Source organism: Mangifera indica, unplaced genomic scaffold (assembly GCF_011075055.1).
Source record: "Mangifera indica cultivar Alphonso unplaced genomic scaffold, CATAS_Mindica_2.1 Un_0004, whole genome shotgun sequence".
NCBI lineage: Eukaryota > Viridiplantae > Streptophyta > Magnoliopsida > Sapindales > Anacardiaceae > Mangifera > Mangifera indica.
The window spans coordinates 514,635-534,296 of NW_025401096.1; the positions used below are offsets into that span (position 1 = coordinate 514,635).

Consider the following 19,662-nt stretch of genomic DNA (forward strand, 5'->3'; position numbering starts at 1 on the left):
TGGTCATGTTTCCTCCTCTCAATTAAATTTTTATGTTCTAGTGGTATTTTATAGAATGTTAAAAATGATCATTTTGATTGTGTTTCTTGTGAACTTGGCAAAAATCATGTTTTACCTTTCAATAATAGCACTTTTATATCATTTGCTATTTTTGATCTTATACGTATTGATATTTGAAAACCTTCTCTTGTACCTAACATAGGAGGTGTTATTTATTTTATAATTTTTTTTGGTGAATTTTCTTGATTCATTTAAATATATTTTATGAAAAATCATTTCAATTGCCTAAAATTTATGCAACTTTTGCTGCTCTTTTGAAAGCTTAATTTTCTAGTGTTATTAAAATTCTTAGAACATATAATGCTATGGAATATAGAGATGGTAAACTTTTTTGTCTTCTCTCCCAACATGGCACTATTGTTCATAGGTTTTATCTTGGTATATCCTAACAAAATGGTCATGCAGAATGAAAACACAGACACATTTTGGACATTATCCATGCTCTTTTAATCTTTACATCATGTCCTAAGTAGCTTTGGGGTGAAGCAACTCTTATTATTGTCTACACAATCAACCATATTTCCATTACTGTGACTAATGACCAAAGCCTTTATGAATAGTTGTATAATAAAACTCCTGATTACAATATTCTTAGAGTCTTTGGTTTTGCTTGTTTTATTCACCTATAACCACATGAACGATTAAAATTTGAACCTCGTTCTAGGTTATGGTGTTTTTTTGGTTATGATATTAAACATAAGGGATATCGCTGTTAGGATCCTGTTTCTAAACACTTCGCCATGTCACTTTTGGAAACATAAAATGTTCTCTTCTAATTCTAAGTTTCATTTTTCTAAACATAACTCACATTTCTTCACAAATCCATCTGTTAAGTTATTTCCTGAGGCATTGTCCTTTACTAATCACAATGACATTATTCTACCTTTTTATGATATTTTTAATGTATGTCATATAGATGAAAGCACTACAATTGGTCCTAAAGCATCTAGCTTATCTATAGATCTTAACCCTCCACAAAGTTCTCCCTCAACTTAAAATAATAGACCTATTAAAGTACGTCTACTTATTTACGTGATTATCATTATTATTCCACTGTTGTCTTCTTGCATGAATGAAGCTTTTACACAAAAGCTAGTGTTAATCCTTTTTGGTAGTAAGCAATAACCTTAATAAAGACTTATACTTAGGACTTAATTGACATATTGCTTGGTAAATTTACCAAGGAATGTAAATGGGTTTACAAAATTAAAACGTCTGTCGATGGCTCAGTGGAATGTTATAATGCTTAATTAGAGGCAAAGGGATTTACTTAACAGTATGAGATTAATTATGAGGAAAACATTTGCTTTAGTGGCTCAAATCACTTTTGTTTATAGTCTAATAGCTATTGCAACTATCCAAAAATGACAACTTTTTTAGATAAATGTAAAGAATATCTTTTTAAATAGAGATCTTATTGAAGAAGTTTATATGAAACCTCCACCTGGATATACTCATCCACCTAAAAAGGTTTATCGTTTTTTTACAAAGCCTTATATGGACTTAAGTAGGCTCCGAGAGCATGGTTTGCTAAATTCAACTTTACCATTAGTCAATTTGGGTTCTCCTTTAGCTCTTATGATAATGCTCTGTTATCCACAAAATTGAGAGGTGATGTACTATGTTATTGTTGTATGTCAATGATATGATTATTACTGGAGATGATGTACAAGATATAATAGAGTTGAAGCAGTTTCTCAACACAACATTTGAAATGAAAGATTTTAGTCACATAAGTTAATTCCCTACGCTAGAAGTTCTCTTTAATGGTATTGGTTATTACTTATCGTAAGCCACATATGTTATTGATCTTTTTATCTTTTATTAGTTTGTTAGATAAAAAAACTATCTCCACTCCACTTGAAGCCAATGTCAAACTTTCTCTTACAGAGGGAACAATCTTGAATGATCCATTTTCTATAGACAATTGGTTAAAAGTCTTATCTACCTAGCTACTACTCAACTAGACATAGCGTATATCATTCATCTTGTTAGTCAATTCATGGTTGCTCCTTGTACTACTCACTTTATGACAGTGCTTCATATCCTTCGATATATCAAAAGTACCTTGTTCCATGGTCTTTATTTTTTTGCTCAGTCCTCGCTTATATTATGTGCATATTCTGATGCTAGTTGGGTAGGTGATCCTACAAATAGACATTCCATCATTGGTTGTTGCTTTTTTCTAAGAGATTCTCTCATCTCATGATGCAGTAAGAAATAGATGGTTGTTTCTCGATCAAGTACAGAAGTAGAGTTTAGAGTATTTGTAGACATTACTTCTGAACTTATCTGGTTATGATGGGTATTACAAGATATAAGAGTCTCTCAATAAAATTCTATAAACATCTACTATAATAATCATAGTGTCATTCAAATTGCTCATAATAATGTTTTTATGAATACACCAAACACATTGAGATTGATTATCATTTTGTTTGTTGTCATCTTGTTAAAAAGACCCTTCATCTCGCTTCTGTACCTTCATTGATTAGATCGCTAACGTCTTCACTAAAGCCCATCCTCCGAGACGCTTTCATGACTTACATTACAAACTCAAAATAGCAAATTCTTTGCCTACTTGAGTTTGAGGGAGATGTTAGAATATATTATATATATTTGGTTTCCTATATTAGAATATATTCTGAATATTTAGTTTTCATTATATATCATTGTGTATTGATTGTATGTTGATTAAGACTGATCTTGTTTTCTTGTATAAGATTTAAATGTATATTCGTGTACACTTCCTTCATTGTAAAATACAAAAAAATTGTTCTTTTTAACTTTTCATACATGGTTGTAATTTACTAATTTGTATTTCTTTGAGTAATGAGCAATGGTTGTAGTTAATTGTCATGTGGATCGCCATGTCATATTCTGTTGATTGTTTTAAAAAAAAAAAAACTCATTTCTTGTTATCTATCTGAATTACCGAAACATTATGTTCTGCAATTTAAATTAAGAATTTGACTATGCTAAGATTTTTCTTTTGGTGGGATTTATAATGGATCTCATTTCATTGACATACGTGTATTTGTTTGATTCAAAAGAAAATGCCATGTTTACGTTTTCTAATATATGACTGATTTGCAATTTATAATTAGGCCAAATGATTATGTCCCACCTAAAGTTTGATGAAATGATGCATTCCAATCCTTCAAGTTTGAAAACACTAATTTCTTACTCATCTGTTAAAGTCATTGGTTAGTTTTAATAGTGAAAAAACACTTCTGACATTTTGTTCAAATATCATAATATGAAATCTAAATAGGAGTGTAAGAATCATTTTTCAAAGCTTACAAAAGGCAAATGGATAATTCTCTTATCTTTTTTTAAAAATTATCATATTCACCCAATATGTTTTAAAAATATATTTATTGTCCTAATAGTTTAACATAATATTTACACCTCTAATATATTGCATTCTATTCATTTTTTTGGGGATGTAACACTACAACAAATTTCAATGACTTGATTTCAAAATTATTAGTTGTTATGGGTGGTCTAACTACACTTGAGAAACCATCTTGTGCTAAGCGTACAACATAGTCTTGAAGTGCACGTTACTCATTCTCCATATTTGCTTCAGTATCTTCTTTTTCTTGTTCCTTCTTAGGTGCTTGAATGTTTTTCTGATTTCAGGATCAAAATCTAATGCTATGGAGGTTTCCAAACTGATCATAAACTAATCAGCACCTTTAAGAAAAATCAATAGTGATAAAACCTGAAAACAAAATCTAAAATTGTGAAAAATAAATCCTTAGTCTAGCAAGGTCACAAATTATATTAATATTAACTAACATCAATCCCCCACAATGACACCAAAAACTTGTTACGTCTCACTCACAAGTGTTTGAGTCATTAAGTAATATAATAAATATCGATCCTAGAGGGATTTGGAGCTAAATACTAGTTAATTTTATAACCTATATTAGCTAAGGAATCGAATCTAAATGTTGTCAAAATAACTAGGTTAACTACTAAACTAATTAATTAATGAATTAATGTTTAACTAATCTATGTTGCCTAACCTTATCTATGAATGGATTCTAAGGGTTCAAATTTCACTAACAATCCCACATAACCTATAGTGTTTTCGCATGCTCTGAGTTCATGTGATGTTTTGATGGTGCATTATCCTATTATGACCTAATTACTCTCTTCAGGTAGATTAAGTGTGTAAACATTAAACAAACACTTACTTTTGTGGTACTCGGTTAATATAAGACCATTAAGTTTTTTTGAGAATCATTGACTTTACAAAGACTTCAATTTATCTCCAAGATGAATTTTCAATTTTAATGAATACATGAACTAGTTGTGCACTATCTCTTGATAACCTACACCAACCTATAAACATGCATGACATTGGACCCTTAACTCCATGCAAGACATGCAACGCTTATTCATTAAATCAAACAACAACACAAATATTTTTATAAATTAAAAACAAAACACTACAAAGTCAAGAGGATTGAAAGATCCCTCTTAGTCCTTAGAAATAACATAATTACCATTCATTATGTTTACAAGAATATCAATCGAATGATTAAAGCAAATCATAATGTTAAAATAAAGAGACAGTATTGGAAAATTATTGCTCGAGGCATTTCCTTGGTTTTGCTCGTATTGTGCGGGTGATTGATTTCCATCTGGTTCTTACTCTCAAAGTACTACTTAATGGCTAAGAAGTCTGAAGGTGAAAGAAAAATCTTGGTTGAACAAAATGTCATTTCCTTTATATTGGCAAGCGGACAACTATCACGTAAATCAGGGAATAACTGGATTTCCTAGACTTTTATAGATCTTGTCTGATACAGGCGTATTTAGTTTCCTATTTTGACTTTTCTCCTTTGGTTCCTTTCTTCGCAAGTCTTTAGATTTCTTCAAATTTTGTTTTCTTTTTGCCTTCAAGCTTCCGAATTTCTATAAAATAAGAAATAAAACACTAAATGAGAAAATATTATGAAACTTGAACAAAATCCTAGCTAAAATGCGCCTAAAATAATAATGACTAGAGATGGTGTAAAATATGGACACATCACTATAGTGCGAGGAGAGGTCAGTGAGCTTAGACATAACATGAGGGCATATTTTCATTTACCAGATTTATGTATTTGTGATTTCAATATTTATGTTATGAGATTGTTCACGGACATTTTTTTATGTTGCTACATACATGTTACTTTCATGGATGTTATGCATGGATGGATGTTCTTTGATGCTTCTGTAATATTTCAATCATAAAGGGTATTTTGGTACTCATCCAAATTATTTGATCAATGGATGAAATTTTAAGTGTATGCATACTCAAATAGTCAAACTAATGTTTTTCTCTAGAGGATAGTTTTTCTAGAAGGGGATGTACAACTTTCTGTCATTGCATACAATCTACTAATGCCTATCAATTATAGCATCAGAATCAACTTCCAATGTAGGTGGATGCATGTTAGATGATAGATGATCCAACTTACACCTAAATATGGTCAAGACGATTATGTGCAAAAAAGATTGAGTAACTATAGAATTCAAGATGCATAATTGAGTAGTGAAGAATATTTTTGAAGTATTCAAGAACTTAAATGTTGAAAATGAGTACAAATATATATAGATAGATATTGAAACTTATATATTTCATAATTGAATTTATTTTTTCTATGTATGTTTTTTTATTGTTCTATCTTGTAACTGCGGTATTCTTTCATCATAAGTTAAGAGATTTTCAATAAAATTTTATAGGTATTGTTCTCACTTTAATTAATTCAAAAATGAATACAATTTAAAAAATCAATATACAATATATATATGTGTGTGTGTGTGTGTGTCAGTCTTGGCATTGCACGACCCAAGGCTTCTCAATTATTCTTCAATAAGTTCTAACCCTCTCAAAACGGTGTCAACATCATCACTACACAAGCTCTAAAGTCAGTAGACGAGTCAGCCCTAGCATAGCACGACCCATGGCTTCTCAATTATTCTTCAACAAGTTCTAACCCTCTCAAAATGATGTCAACATTATCGCCACACGAACTCTAAAGTCAATAGACGAGTAATTCGACTACCCATAAGATAAATCGAACTTGGAGTTCTATTGATTTAAATGAGCATAAAGTTTATAAGACAACCAAACTTCGAATCATTCCAAAGATTCGCTATTGATGGGTCTACTCAAACATCTGTATACCTATACATTACAAGTCATATTCCAAGCACATCAACTTCTATCATCTATCTATATTTATCAGTATTTCAATTTAAAGTATGTTATGTCATCCACCCTTAGTCAAAACAACATAGTTAAGAATCATTATAAATATACAAAATCGATCTAACATGCTTCTTAATTCGCCTAAGAATTTTTGTGCCTTACCTTATCATCAATCAAGAGGGTTTATTGCGAAAACCTTCATTGAAACCATAAGAAAACGTACTCTAATCACCAAAATATCAGCCCCTAACGGTTACAAATGATCTCTCTCACAATTTGGAATAATACCAATCTCTGAATGGATAATGATGAATAACCAAAGTATCCCCAATACATAGGGCAAATTCATTTTGTTATAATTCTAATTATAACGATTATCATGAATGAGCGTCACTTGATGCATGGTAATGCATTTGCTTAAACATCCAATGTGACATATTGTCCATCTTATTCATGTGCAAACCTTATGAACCGGTGTGCACCCTCCATAGACAATTGTTCACTAGGCCAATTTTCATAATTTCATCAATACTTAGCTAATTTCAAAGTATAATTAAATATTTGACTCATGAATTTACTAAATTGACTTTAGAGCATTTCTGTGGGTGTTACATAGGTGTCACGATAAATTCCAACCTAGTTCATTATTTCTATGAAAGAAATTTAAACCTAAAAGTTGTTAATCTATAAAATTAAAACCTATGTACCTGGGGGTGTTATATAACATCTCAATCTTTCCATTCATAGTTTCAAGGATAATAATTGTTAACGAATAAAGTTCCACCAACAAGAAGAACACAAGACCGAGGTCTGATTCTGTGCAAGTGAATAAAAATAGATGGGTGTAATGGTGGTGCGATTTTGTGTAGGCAAAAAATTAGTGAACAAGATATTTTTAAAGATATTTGATCCAAAACTTGAGAGTTTATGTCTACTGTTATGATATTTATGTTTTTGGGAAATGCAACACTGTAATGATAGTAATTACAAAAAAGTTTTCTTTTTAACTATGTACAATCCATAATTCATTTAAAGGAATGGTTAATTATATAGAATTACATTCGGGATATATCTTGATTATAATACATTTTTAAATGAAAAATAGAGATCATCCCGTTGACATGAAAGATAACTTTGTTATGATCATTACCTCTCTTTTGTTGGAGATAAGTATGAAATGTGATCCATGATCATTGAGACTAAATTTGGCACATTGATGAGATCGTGGGATAAGAGTTATAGTTAAGTGTTTCTTATGCTGTTGTTTTTCATTAAAGAAGCTCTCACCTGCATTTTGAGTTGAGTTGCTTGAAGATGATTTGTCTAATTGGTAGACAATATTGTTAGCCATTATATGATAACTAGTAGCATCTTTGTGTAATTCTTCTATGAGTTTAATTAAGAAGGATTTTGACCATATAATAATACAATTTCATCTTCGAGATTTGGCTTAAGCTTGACAATCTTGTATAATTTTTTATAACAACTTTCCTATCAATTTATAAAATTCTCAACTTTTGTCTTGTTTAGGAGGACCAAAAAATTTTTTACTGATAGGGACCAAAGTATACTAAAGAAATTTTACCATATCCAAGTGACTAAAGCCAAGCCAATAGACAAAACTGTAATTTTCGTCCCAAAATTTTCGGGATTTCTGATCGATTCGATGAGTCTCATCATTTTATAGTTAAGCTTAATTAATCAAGATTAGCTATCATTATTAGCAACAAAATATGTTTGAAGAAAGCCAGCCTCATTCACAAAACCTGTGATTCCATTTTTCTCTCACAACGATCATCGGGAAATCATACAAAATGCTGGCCGTACGATGGATAAAACTAGCGACCACCAAGTCATGATTGATTTGTGCTCGGAAAAGATTGACGTGGTCCCTCGAGATCAACAGTATTTGGTTCCTACGGAATCCAAGCATGTAATTGATAAACTCATTTATTGTTTTTCATTCCTTCTTTATAATTTTAAAATTTATAATCTAAAATTATTAACTCTCCAACATCAACTTGTTACTTTGTCACTGTAACAATCAACCAACCCAAGTGCAATGCGAAGATATTTTCTTACATAAGCAATCCTAGCGATGACATCCTCCTTCAGCGGCCCGTCCACGTCATCAAAGTTGTCGATACAAGTAGAATGATCAATGGAAGCCCCGGTAATCGACATCTGCACATCAAACAACAGGAACCGGAGCCTTTCCTTGGAGCTCCCCGCCGAGCCCAGGTCGCGCATCTGTTTCATCGACTTCTGGATTTCGTCCACAGCGCCGTTAGCGCCTCCAATTAAACGGAGACAGAGGCGGAGATCCTGTAACATTCTGGGGTCGGACTTGTGGTCGGCATCGCGGCTGAGGTTGGCCAAGTAGGACACCATCGTTTTAACCTTCTCCAAGCTGACACCGATTGCAGCGATCGACAGCTTCGCTAGGTCCCGGTTTACGGATCTGGAGTAGGGTTCCAAGGAGGCGTAGCAGAGGTCGGGTTCGTCAGTGCATTTGCAGCTGGAGCGGATGAAATCTGAACCATTGGTTAGCGGTTGAGAGCCGGGGCTGGGGCTGGTGATGAAATCGACGGATGGAAAATCGTTGAGATTAAGGGCTGAGACTGAACGGAGGTTAAATGAAAAGAGAAGAGGGAGAAGGAAAAGAGGACGTAAAGTGTTTTTGTTCATGGCTGTATTTTGTTTTTTGGAGTGACACAGAGTGGTGATTTTCTATGGAAAAGGATTGACGTTTAAGTAGTGGAAAAGTGATGGAATGGAAAGTCAAATTTTTTACATGGATTTTAAAGAATTTTTTTTTTTTGGGTAACTTGAAATATTGTCCGGATCTTATACAAGAAAACATTTATTATAATAAATTTTATTTTAAATATATATAATAATTTGGAGATTAAATTTAGTTTTTCAGTGAACAAAATTGCTAACATATGAAAAAAAATATATTTTTTTATGTATACGTGTGTGATAATTTGCAAATAATAATATATAAAATATTATAAAATCGTAAACAAAGAGTTGTTATTTTGGCAAATAAAATTTTAAAAATTGTATTTTTAGACATTAACGATTATATTTACTTTTTTTTAGTCAAATCATTAATTAGTTTCTTGATTGGCATTGATTCTCTGAAATTATATATTAATTTCCTATTAATATTAATGAAATAATAAATTAGCATTAATTCCCTATTTAGCATTAGATTCCTGTGACATCACTTTCAAGTGTGAGCAATATTATATATATATTTAATTTAAATATGTAAATAAATATATATTTATATATATATAATTATATAATTAAATATTATTTTATTATTAATTTAAAATTATTTAATTATATAATAATATATAAATATATATATCTATTTATGTATTAAAAATAAATACGAATAATTTTATTATTTAAGTAAATATTGGGTGATGTAGTTCTCTTGGGAATATTTACTTGTCCACGGGACTTTAGAAGAGATGGTTAAAAGAACTTAGGGTGAAAGAATTAGGTGAAGTAAAAGTATCACCCATAACGGTGTAAAATTAAGTAAACAAACTTATCCATATAGTAAGATATGGTTTATTGACAAAATCATATTTATTAATTTTAAAAAATTTAAATATAATTGTTATTATAAAAAATATTAGTTATAAAAATATAAATATAATTTAATAAGTAATATTAAAAAATAAATTTTTTTCTTTTTTTTTTTACTTAGTTTTGGAAACATATAATTTTTTAGTTTAATTTTGAAAATTTATCTTTTCTCTTGCTATTATTTTATTTTTTTACTCATTACAACCGCCTCCTTATCTTTTAAAAAATTAGAGTTACACCCTCCAAACTGCATTTTCTTTTTTCAATAGTTGTTTTTCCTAATAATTCACTCCAGTGTTGTAATATTATATCAACAAGATGCCTCTCTTGCTCTTATTGGTTTTCTCATGATTATAATCATATTTCAAAGCAAATTCAATTTCACTAGACTTCTTTTATTATTGTTTGGTTAGTTTGACTATTATCTCTAACTTAAGCATTAAAAAAATAACCAAAATAATTTTAAATTTGTTACAATTTTAACTTTATTTATTAAAATTTTAAGACAAAAATGTTATTTTTTCAATTAAAATAGTAAGCAGTTAAAGAATATTAAAAAAATAGGTAATAAGATAATAACTTGAAAAAAATAACTTAATTAATTAATTTTATAATTTGAAAATATGAAAAAAATTCTAATATATTATTTGTATGAAGAATATATTGATAAACTTGACGATCAAATACTTTAACATAACATATGTTAGTTAAACAAAAAAACAATACTAATTTATATACAATAATCTTTTAAGAATATTTAAGTAGTATAATATCTTAATATTTTGTTAACTAAATACAATAATTAATTATACATGCTAATTTTAGCAAAGATACTAGTTTTCTATTATATAAACTATATTTAAAATAATATTTTATTTTTTAAATAAAATATTACTCAAACTAAATGTAATAAAAATACCAATTGCCTATTTCCACCCAAGGTTTGATGAAATAACATATTTCTATCCTTTAAGTTTGAAAATAATAATTTTCACTTACACTCATAATAATATGTCATTTTAAAATAATATATTAGAAAATAATATAAGATTTTTTAATTAATTAGGGACAAATAAAAATATTGAAAAAACAATATAACCCTAAATACAATATTGTTTTTTCAATATTTTTATTTGTCCCTAATTAATTAATCTACTTTTAGGTGCCAATTTGACTGAGATGATTCGGATGTTGAGTCATTTTTCTCTTTGCAATAAAAAAACAATTGGCCCTAAAGTATTAAGGGCTGGGGATGAACGGAGGTTAAATAAAAAAAGAAGAGGGAGAAGGAAAAGAGGACTTGAAGTGTTTTTGTTCATGGCTGTATGTTGTTATTTGGAGTGAGACAGAGTGGTGATTTCCTATGGGAAAGGATTCACGTTAACTGGTGGAAAAGTCATGGAATGGAATGATAATTTTTACCTTGGATATTGTTATTTTTTTTTTTTGGGTAAGTTGAAATATTGTCTGGATCTTATACAAGAAACCATTTATTATAATAAATTTTATGTTAAATATATATATAATAATTTGGAGATTAAATTTAGTTTTTCAGTGAACAAAATTGCTAACATATGAAATTTTTTTTTTTTACACGTGTGATTATTTGTAAATAATGATATATAAAATATTATAAAATCATAAACAAAGAGTTGTTATTTTAGTAAATAAAATGTGAAAAATTTTATTTTTAGACATTAATGATTATATTTACTTTTTCTGGTAAAATCACTAATTAGTTTCCTGATTAGTATTGATTCTCTGAAATTCTTTATTAATTTCCTATTAATATTAATGTATTAATAAATTAGCGTTAATTTCCTATTTAGCATTAGATTCCTATGACATCAATTTCGCGTAAACATTGGGTGACGTAGTTCTTCTGGGACTTTAGAATAGATAATTAAAAGAACTTGGGCAGAATGACCTAGGTGAAGTTAAAATGACCATGTTTGGTTTAAAATTAGGCCAAAAAAACTTATTCCTACCCAAGGGTGGTTCACCGACGAAATCATATCTACTAATTTTAAAAACTCTAATATCATTAGTTTTAAGAGTGTAAATATCAAATATTATGATGAAAAAACTCTATTAGTTTTAAGAGTATAAATACCATTTAACTAGTGATTTAAAAAATAAACAAAATTTTATTACTTTTTTTAGTGTAATTTTAAAAACATAAAATTTATCTAGTTTAATTTTGAAAATAAACAATTTTTTTAGCTTAGTTATTAAAACTTCCCTTTTTTATACTTTTTTACTCATTATAGCTATCCCTTATTTTTTAAAAAAATCGTGTTATTACCTTACTTGTTGCAACAATTTTCTTTCTAATAACTTTTCTTCTTGGTTATTCACTCTGACGTTGTTATTATATTTCTACAAGACGCTTCTCTTGCTCTTGTTGGTTTTCTCATGGTTATAATCATATTTCAAAACAGATTGAATTTCACCAGACTTGAGTGTTTTGGTACTACCTCACTTGTTATTATATTACTCTTCCTTCCTTTAGTGATTGTTGTCCCAAAAGAAGTTCGCTCTCTGGAAAAGCGAATCACAGGCCCTGCGTAAACTCTTTCAATTGAAAGTAGGGACAGAAAATCTACCACCTGTTGTCGAATTACCGGTAAACAACGTACAAGCACCACCCGCTGCAGAGCCTCTTCCCCTGTCCACCGGTGCTTTGGAAAGTTTAGACAGTAAGTCAGTTTCTTTCACGGAGAACATCTTCAAGCACCAAATGGAGGTGAAGATTCTACCTAGGAAGCGCGGAAACTCACCATGGGGTGCGTTCCCACATTTTGGAAATATTTTCGTTTCCAAAACTTCTACAAAACATTTCGGGGGCGTTTCAAAATTTTTGAAAAATTTTCAAATACGTTTCCAAGAAAAAATCACATTTAAAAAAAAAAAATTATGAAATCGATTAAACACACATATTTTATACTTTTAAACCCTATATCTAAATTTCATATTGAATTCATCTCATTTCAAGCATGTTATATAAATTAGTATATACTGTTACTTTCTTCTTAAATATCCACATGTATTTACGTAAGAACAATTTACAATAATTTTATAGTATTTTTTCTCTTTATTCTTTTTTTATTATTCATTTTTATATTATATGGGTTTATGTATTTTTATGATAAAAAATTTGATATTTATAAAAATAAAAATCCTTATATTTTTTATATTTATAAGTTTTTCTATATTTTCGTTTCCTATATTTTTTAGAAAATACGTTTTCATATTTTTGTTTTCGTGTTTTCACATTTTCATGTTTCCATTTCCATGCTACATAAAATTCAACCATTTTGCAGGCACTTTTTACATTGACATGCTGATTCTTTTTGTTGCGACAACCTGCAGAGTGGGCAGGACCTTAACAGCCATCGATAATTTAGGCCAAATGGCACTTCATCAGGCTACCTAGTTCATAGCACCACCACATTTGTGTCACTAGTAGTAAGTATATGGAATTATCTTGGACGAGTTGTAGCTGATTTCACCTCTGAAATCTTGCTAACCAAATACAAGATCCCTCATCCATTATTGCTCACATTTGTGCTTCTCTTCTCATGCAGCGGGGCGAGAGAGGGCGTTAGTAAGATGAAGATTGTAGCCTCGGAGTGAAACACCAAAAAAAACCATTGGTGGTGCAACTACAATTTTCTTGAAGATAAGGGGCCTTTGGTGAGTAATAAAATAAAACCGTAGCAGAGTATAAGATAAAATTTTAAAACTAAGGGGCAATTCTATGTTTGAAAAAGCTAAGGAAATGATGTAAAATTTTACTTTTTTAATATTACTAGTTAAATAATATTTATACCCTTATAACTATCAAATTTTTTAATAGTAATAGTTAATAGGTGAGTATTTAGATTTTCTAAAGTTAGCGAATATAACTTTGTTAGCAAACTGACCTTGGGCAGAAATAAGTCTTTTGGCCTTAAAATTAATTTTTTTTTAAAATGGTTTAATTTGGTTCGGTTTAAAAATTGTTCAAATCAAAACTTAAACCATAATCCATATACCATTTTTATAAGAATTTCACAACTTAAACAAACCTAAGATTTGAAAGATTGGGTGAAGAGAATATATGCAAAGCAAACATATATGTGAAGAGAGAAAAAATCGAAGGATGCATTTGTAAAAGAGAGAAGAGATAAGGATTTTACCTACACCTTTGTGTCCTATATGGATATAGGATGATAGAATGAGTCTCCCACTTATAAGACCTCCAAAGAAAGTCCACCACTAAACCAAAATACACCCTTGTTGTGAGGTAGAGAGAAGGGAAAGAGTTTTGCAATTATGTAAGAGAAATTTCAATTTAAAATGTACTAACTCTCTTTGAATGAACTAACTTCATTCTTTTATAATGGTGGGTAGTTGTAGTTTTCTAAAATTCTACTTTTGGCCTACCAAAATGTTGATTTAAATATTTGTCATGCATATATATATATGTGTGTGTGTGTGTGTGTGTGTATATATATATATATATATATATATATATATGTATGTATGTATATATATATCTAATATATTTTAGCCACATTAATTTCATCTCACTAACACCTTAACTTTTAAGACGGTTATTTTTGCATCTATGTAACATTTTATATGATTCTTATTATCTTTCAGAAGGTGCTAGCCAACCTTGAATAATTGATTCTTTCTCTCGTAAGTTGGTTTATTGGTGTGACCCTTTAGGTTCACTATAGCATAGCTGTGAGTTCTTTTTCAAACAATCCGAAAGTATATCTAAAAACTCAATGATTATGGTAAACATCTAGTAATGTGTCATAGTCTCCAAAACCACGATGAAGAAATACTCCATTTAACCTAAAATATCCAATCATACGTTTCATGTAGGTAATACCTTTACGTTGTCTAATCCAGAGTAATTTTGAACTCATGGATTATCAAAATCCTAATTTCGATTCTTTACGAATCATGGATTTAAATATTCAGAACATATCATAACGAACATCCTTCTCATGACTTATATTATACTCTGGCTAAAGATTCAATTTCTAATATATATCGATGTTCATTTTAGAATTTAGATCTAAGTCAAATCAATGGATATTCAGAACTCAATATTTTTCGAGTCAATGGATCCCATCTTGACCATCATTCTTCTCCACATACAAATAACACATGACTAGTATGGTTTGTTTTATGAGATGTGGTTAACCTGATATATATACACTATATGAATCATACATATTCGTATCGCATCCGACTATAATGTCTCAGGTCAAAGGATTACTTTATACACTAGTACTATTTTACGATAGGTCATTGACTATGATTTAATGACTATGTGACTTATCATTATTGGTAATATTCGAAAAAAGGTTCTCTAACTGTTAATCCATACTAATACCCTAATGACATGACCATCATCGTCACCTGCACTAATGTTATCTCATGACATTCAACAAAGATATTCAATATGTCTACTATGTGATATAATTGTCCAAGTTATATCACATTTGTAGGGAACAATTCAATGATTCAATTTATATTAAATAAGTCATCCAAATAATTCATACACATTATATTATCACAAAATAAAGGAAATAGCTTGTGCATATGAACAAAAGAACTACTTCTTTATTAATAATTTTTTAAAAAAATTATATACAAGATGAAATACTCTGAAACCGACAACACGAATGGTTTATAGGGTATACACTAATGAAACTCCCACTTGTACTAGAGCCATTCACTGTTGTATCGCATACTTATCTTCTTAAGATGATAGTCCAGCTGCTTCAGTGTTATTGCCTTAGTTAGTGGGTTAGCAATGTCTCCTATTGATGGTGTTTTCTGAATTATAATCTTTCTAGTTCCAACGAATTCTCTTAAAAGGTGATATTTTTGCTAAATATATTTGGACTTCTGATGTGTCTTTAGTTCCTTTGCTTGTGCAATAGCACCGATATTATCACAGAACATGGTTATCGGATAAGCCATGTTTGGAACCACACCAAGTTCAAATATGAACTTGCATATTTATACAACCTCTTTTTAGCTTCTAAAGCAGCAATATATTTAGCTTCTGTAGTGAAGTCAACTATGGTTGATTGTTTGGAACTCTTCCAATTAACTATACCCCCATTACAAATAAAAATGAACCTTGATAACGTCTGACTGGAAATAAGAGTCTTAGTATCCCTGAATATTTAACTCTGAGCACCTATTACTTAGAACAAGATCCTTAGTCCGTTTTAAGTACTTAAGGATTGATTTCACAATTGACCAATATTTCTCCCCTATATTGGTTTGATGTCTGCTCATACCACTTACAACAAATGTTATATTAGGCCTTGGACATAGCATTGCATACATAAATCCACCTACATCCAAAGCATAAGGCACATTACGCATCCATTGTCGCTCTACATTAGTCTTTGGACTCATATCTTTAGAAAGATGAAGACCGTAAGTGAAGAGCAAAAGTCTTCTTTTCGAGTTTTCTATGTTAAACCTTTTTAACAACCTTTCTATTTACATTTTTTGGGATAATCCAATTATCATTTTTGTTCTATCTCTATAGATACGAATTCCAAGGACATATGTAATATTTCCAAAATCTTTTATTGAGAAGGTTTTAGATAACCAGATCTTGACCTCATTTATCATGCCAATGTCATTACCTATTGGTAGTATGTCATTTACATACAATATGAGAAATGTAACAACATGATCCTTAACCTATTTATAAACACATGGTTTATTTAGATTCTTTTTGAAACCAAACAATTTGATTGTTTCATCAAATCGAATATTCTAGTTCCTGGAAGCTTGTTTCAATCCATAAATGGATCGATGCAACTTGCATACTTTATGTCTTTTGGAAGTAGATACAAAACCTATATAGGTTGTTTTATATATATGTTTTCTTTAATGAATCTATTGAGGAACACAATCTTGGCATCATTTACCAAATTTCATAATCATGGTATACTGTGATAGCTAGCATTATTTAGATGGATTTAATCATACCCACGAGCGAAAAAGTTTCCTCATAATCTAACCCCTGTTTTTTAGTATAAGCCTTTGCTATTAGTCATGCCTTATAGGTCTCCACCTATCCATCCTTGCCAATCTTTCTCTTGAAGACCCATTTACAACTAATAGGAATAATTCCTTCTAGTGGATCAACAAGTGTCCAGACTTGATTAGCATGCATGGATTCTTTTTCAGAATCCATTGTTTTTAACCATCTACCCTAATCAATATCCAATATTGCTTCCTCATAGCTTTTAGGATCATCATTATGATTTATTTCTCCTACTAAATAAGATTCAAAATCTTGTTCATGAAGAAATTCATATCTTTCTAGAGGTTAGGATACTCTAGAAGATTTTCAAACTGGAATTGATACATAAAATGTAAAGACCTATTAAGAGGATTTTTCTGGCTCAGCCTGTTTGATCTAAAGCTCTTCAAAATTTTCTTTGAGCTCTATTATTCTTCCCATACCTTCTTCTTACTAGAACTCCTTCTCTAAGAAGTGCACATTTCTAATAATCAAAATTTTTTTATTAGTTGGAAAGTAAAAGTAATATCTGAAACAATCTTTATGATATCCTATGAACCGAGCCTTTTCAAACTTAACATCTAGCTTATCAATTTTAATTAATTTAACATAAGTTGGACATCTCTAAATTTTAAGATAATTAACACTGGGAGGCTTACCATACCACATCTCATATGGTATTTTCTGAACTGATTTGGATGGTCCTCTATTTAGAATATGCATAGCAGTAAGCAATGTATATCCCCGTAATGATATTGGTAGATTTGTAAAACTTACCATGGATCGTACCATATCTAATAAGGTACAATTCCTCATTTCTGATACACTATTGTGTTGTGGTGTATATGGAGGAGTCATCTAAGATATGATTCCATTTTCCTTCAGGTAGTCTCGAAATTTCATACTCAAATATTCATTTCCATGATCTGATCGTAAGACTTTGATATTCCTTTTTTATTGTTTCTATACTTCATTATTGAATTCCCTAAACTTTGCGAAGGATTCAAATTTGTATTTCATTAAATACACATATCCATACCTTAAATAATTGTCGGTAAAAGTGATAAAGTATTGAAAACCACGTCTCACCATTTCACCAAATGGCCTGCATACATCAGAATGTATTACTTCCAATAATTATTAGGATATTTCCCTTTTATTTTTAAAGGATAATTTGGTCAGTTTTCCTTGAAGACAGGATTCATAAGTTGGATAGGGTTTAGAACTCAATGAATTCAAAATTCCACTTGTTTCTAATCTCATTATTCTATTGTCTTCTATGTGACCAAAACGATAATGCCAAAGTAACCTTGGATTAATTTCTTCTCAAGATCTTTTATTTGTGACAAAATTTATAATATTTAGATCAATTAGTTCCAAAACATACAAATCATTTGTATTTTTTACTTTGCCAACTAGAGAACATTCATTACCATTGAATTGCATGTTGTAACCATTTTTACGTAAGACAAATACAAAAATTACATTTCTAGTAACTTTAGCAAAATACAGAACTCTGTATAATCTTAAAAGATCTCCTAAAAGAAGCTTTAGAGAACGATCCCCTATAGCTTTAGCTATAACTTTTACTCCATTAGCCATCTTCAAAATGATTTCATTTTTGGACAGTGCAAAACTATTCTGCAAGTCCTATAATGACACATATATGTAAGATGTAGATACTGAATCTAATATCCAGATTTGATCATTTGAATTAATATTTAACTCAAATTCTATCACAAATAAAGGAAATATACCTGTTTTCTTTTCCTTCAAACTCTGAAGTTATAGAGGACAATTCCTCTTTCAGTGTCCATCCTTGTTGTAGTGAAAGTACTGCCCCTTTGCCTTAACCTTGTTTATATTAGGTTGGTTTTTCTTAAAGTTCTTTTTCTTTGGTCCAACTTTTGGGCCTTTCTGAGGTTGTTTGTGTTTCTTCTTTGCTCCACTTGTGGAGGCAATGTTAACTTTCCCATGCCTTTTCCCTTGCTTATAGAATTCCTAAATCTTATTTAGAAGTTCTAGAAGTGTGCGTTCAATTCTATTCAGATTGTAGTTTTTTATAAACAGTTTATAACTATTTTGGAGGGATTGGAGAATCAAATTCACCTTGATTTTGTGGGAAATCACAACTCCATAGACATTTAGCTACTCCAGAATATTTATCATCCTAATGATATGGTCATCTGGAGGTATTCTCTCCCTTAGTCTCTTTTTGAAAAGTGTCGCACACAGATCGTACTCAACCACTCGTGAGTTCTCATTATACAACTCTTGTAAGGCTATGAGTATACCGTATGCACTCAACATGTTTTCATGCTTAGTTTGGAGCTTTCTGTTCATTGAAGCTAGCATGTATCTTTGGGCTCTCAGACTATGATCTTGCCAAGCTTTGAAAACTTCCTTTTCATCATCTGTGGCATTCAAAGCCAAGTGAAGTGGAATGGGTGCTTCCAATACATACGCAACCTTTTCAAAGGTGAGAACAATTCTTAATTTTTTTAGTCAGTCTTTAAAATTTAGTTTGATCAATATATTGTTATCTAGAATTCGTAGTAAGACATTATTGGCCATTTCTTTTTACCTTATTTTAATCATTTAGAAAATACTATAAAGAAAATTAAATTTTTATTAGACTCTTGTCTATATATGAATTTAAACCTTTTTATTGTATAATCTCATTAGCTCCCACTATTTTATTCGAATCTCACGCTTCCTTAAATAGGAT

General features: G+C 30.1%; 1 protein-coding gene across 1 annotated transcript; it reads right to left on the minus strand.

Annotated features, from left to right (window-relative positions):
* Nucleotides 1–8,287: 8,287 nt before the first annotated feature.
* Nucleotides 8,288–8,959, minus strand: LOC123205375 (pectinesterase inhibitor 7-like). The gene has a single exon (XM_044622317.1). The coding sequence runs from the start codon at nucleotides 8,957–8,959 to the stop codon at nucleotides 8,288–8,290; it is 672 nt and encodes a 223-aa protein (XP_044478252.1).
* Nucleotides 8,960–19,662: the final 10,703 nt, after the last annotated feature.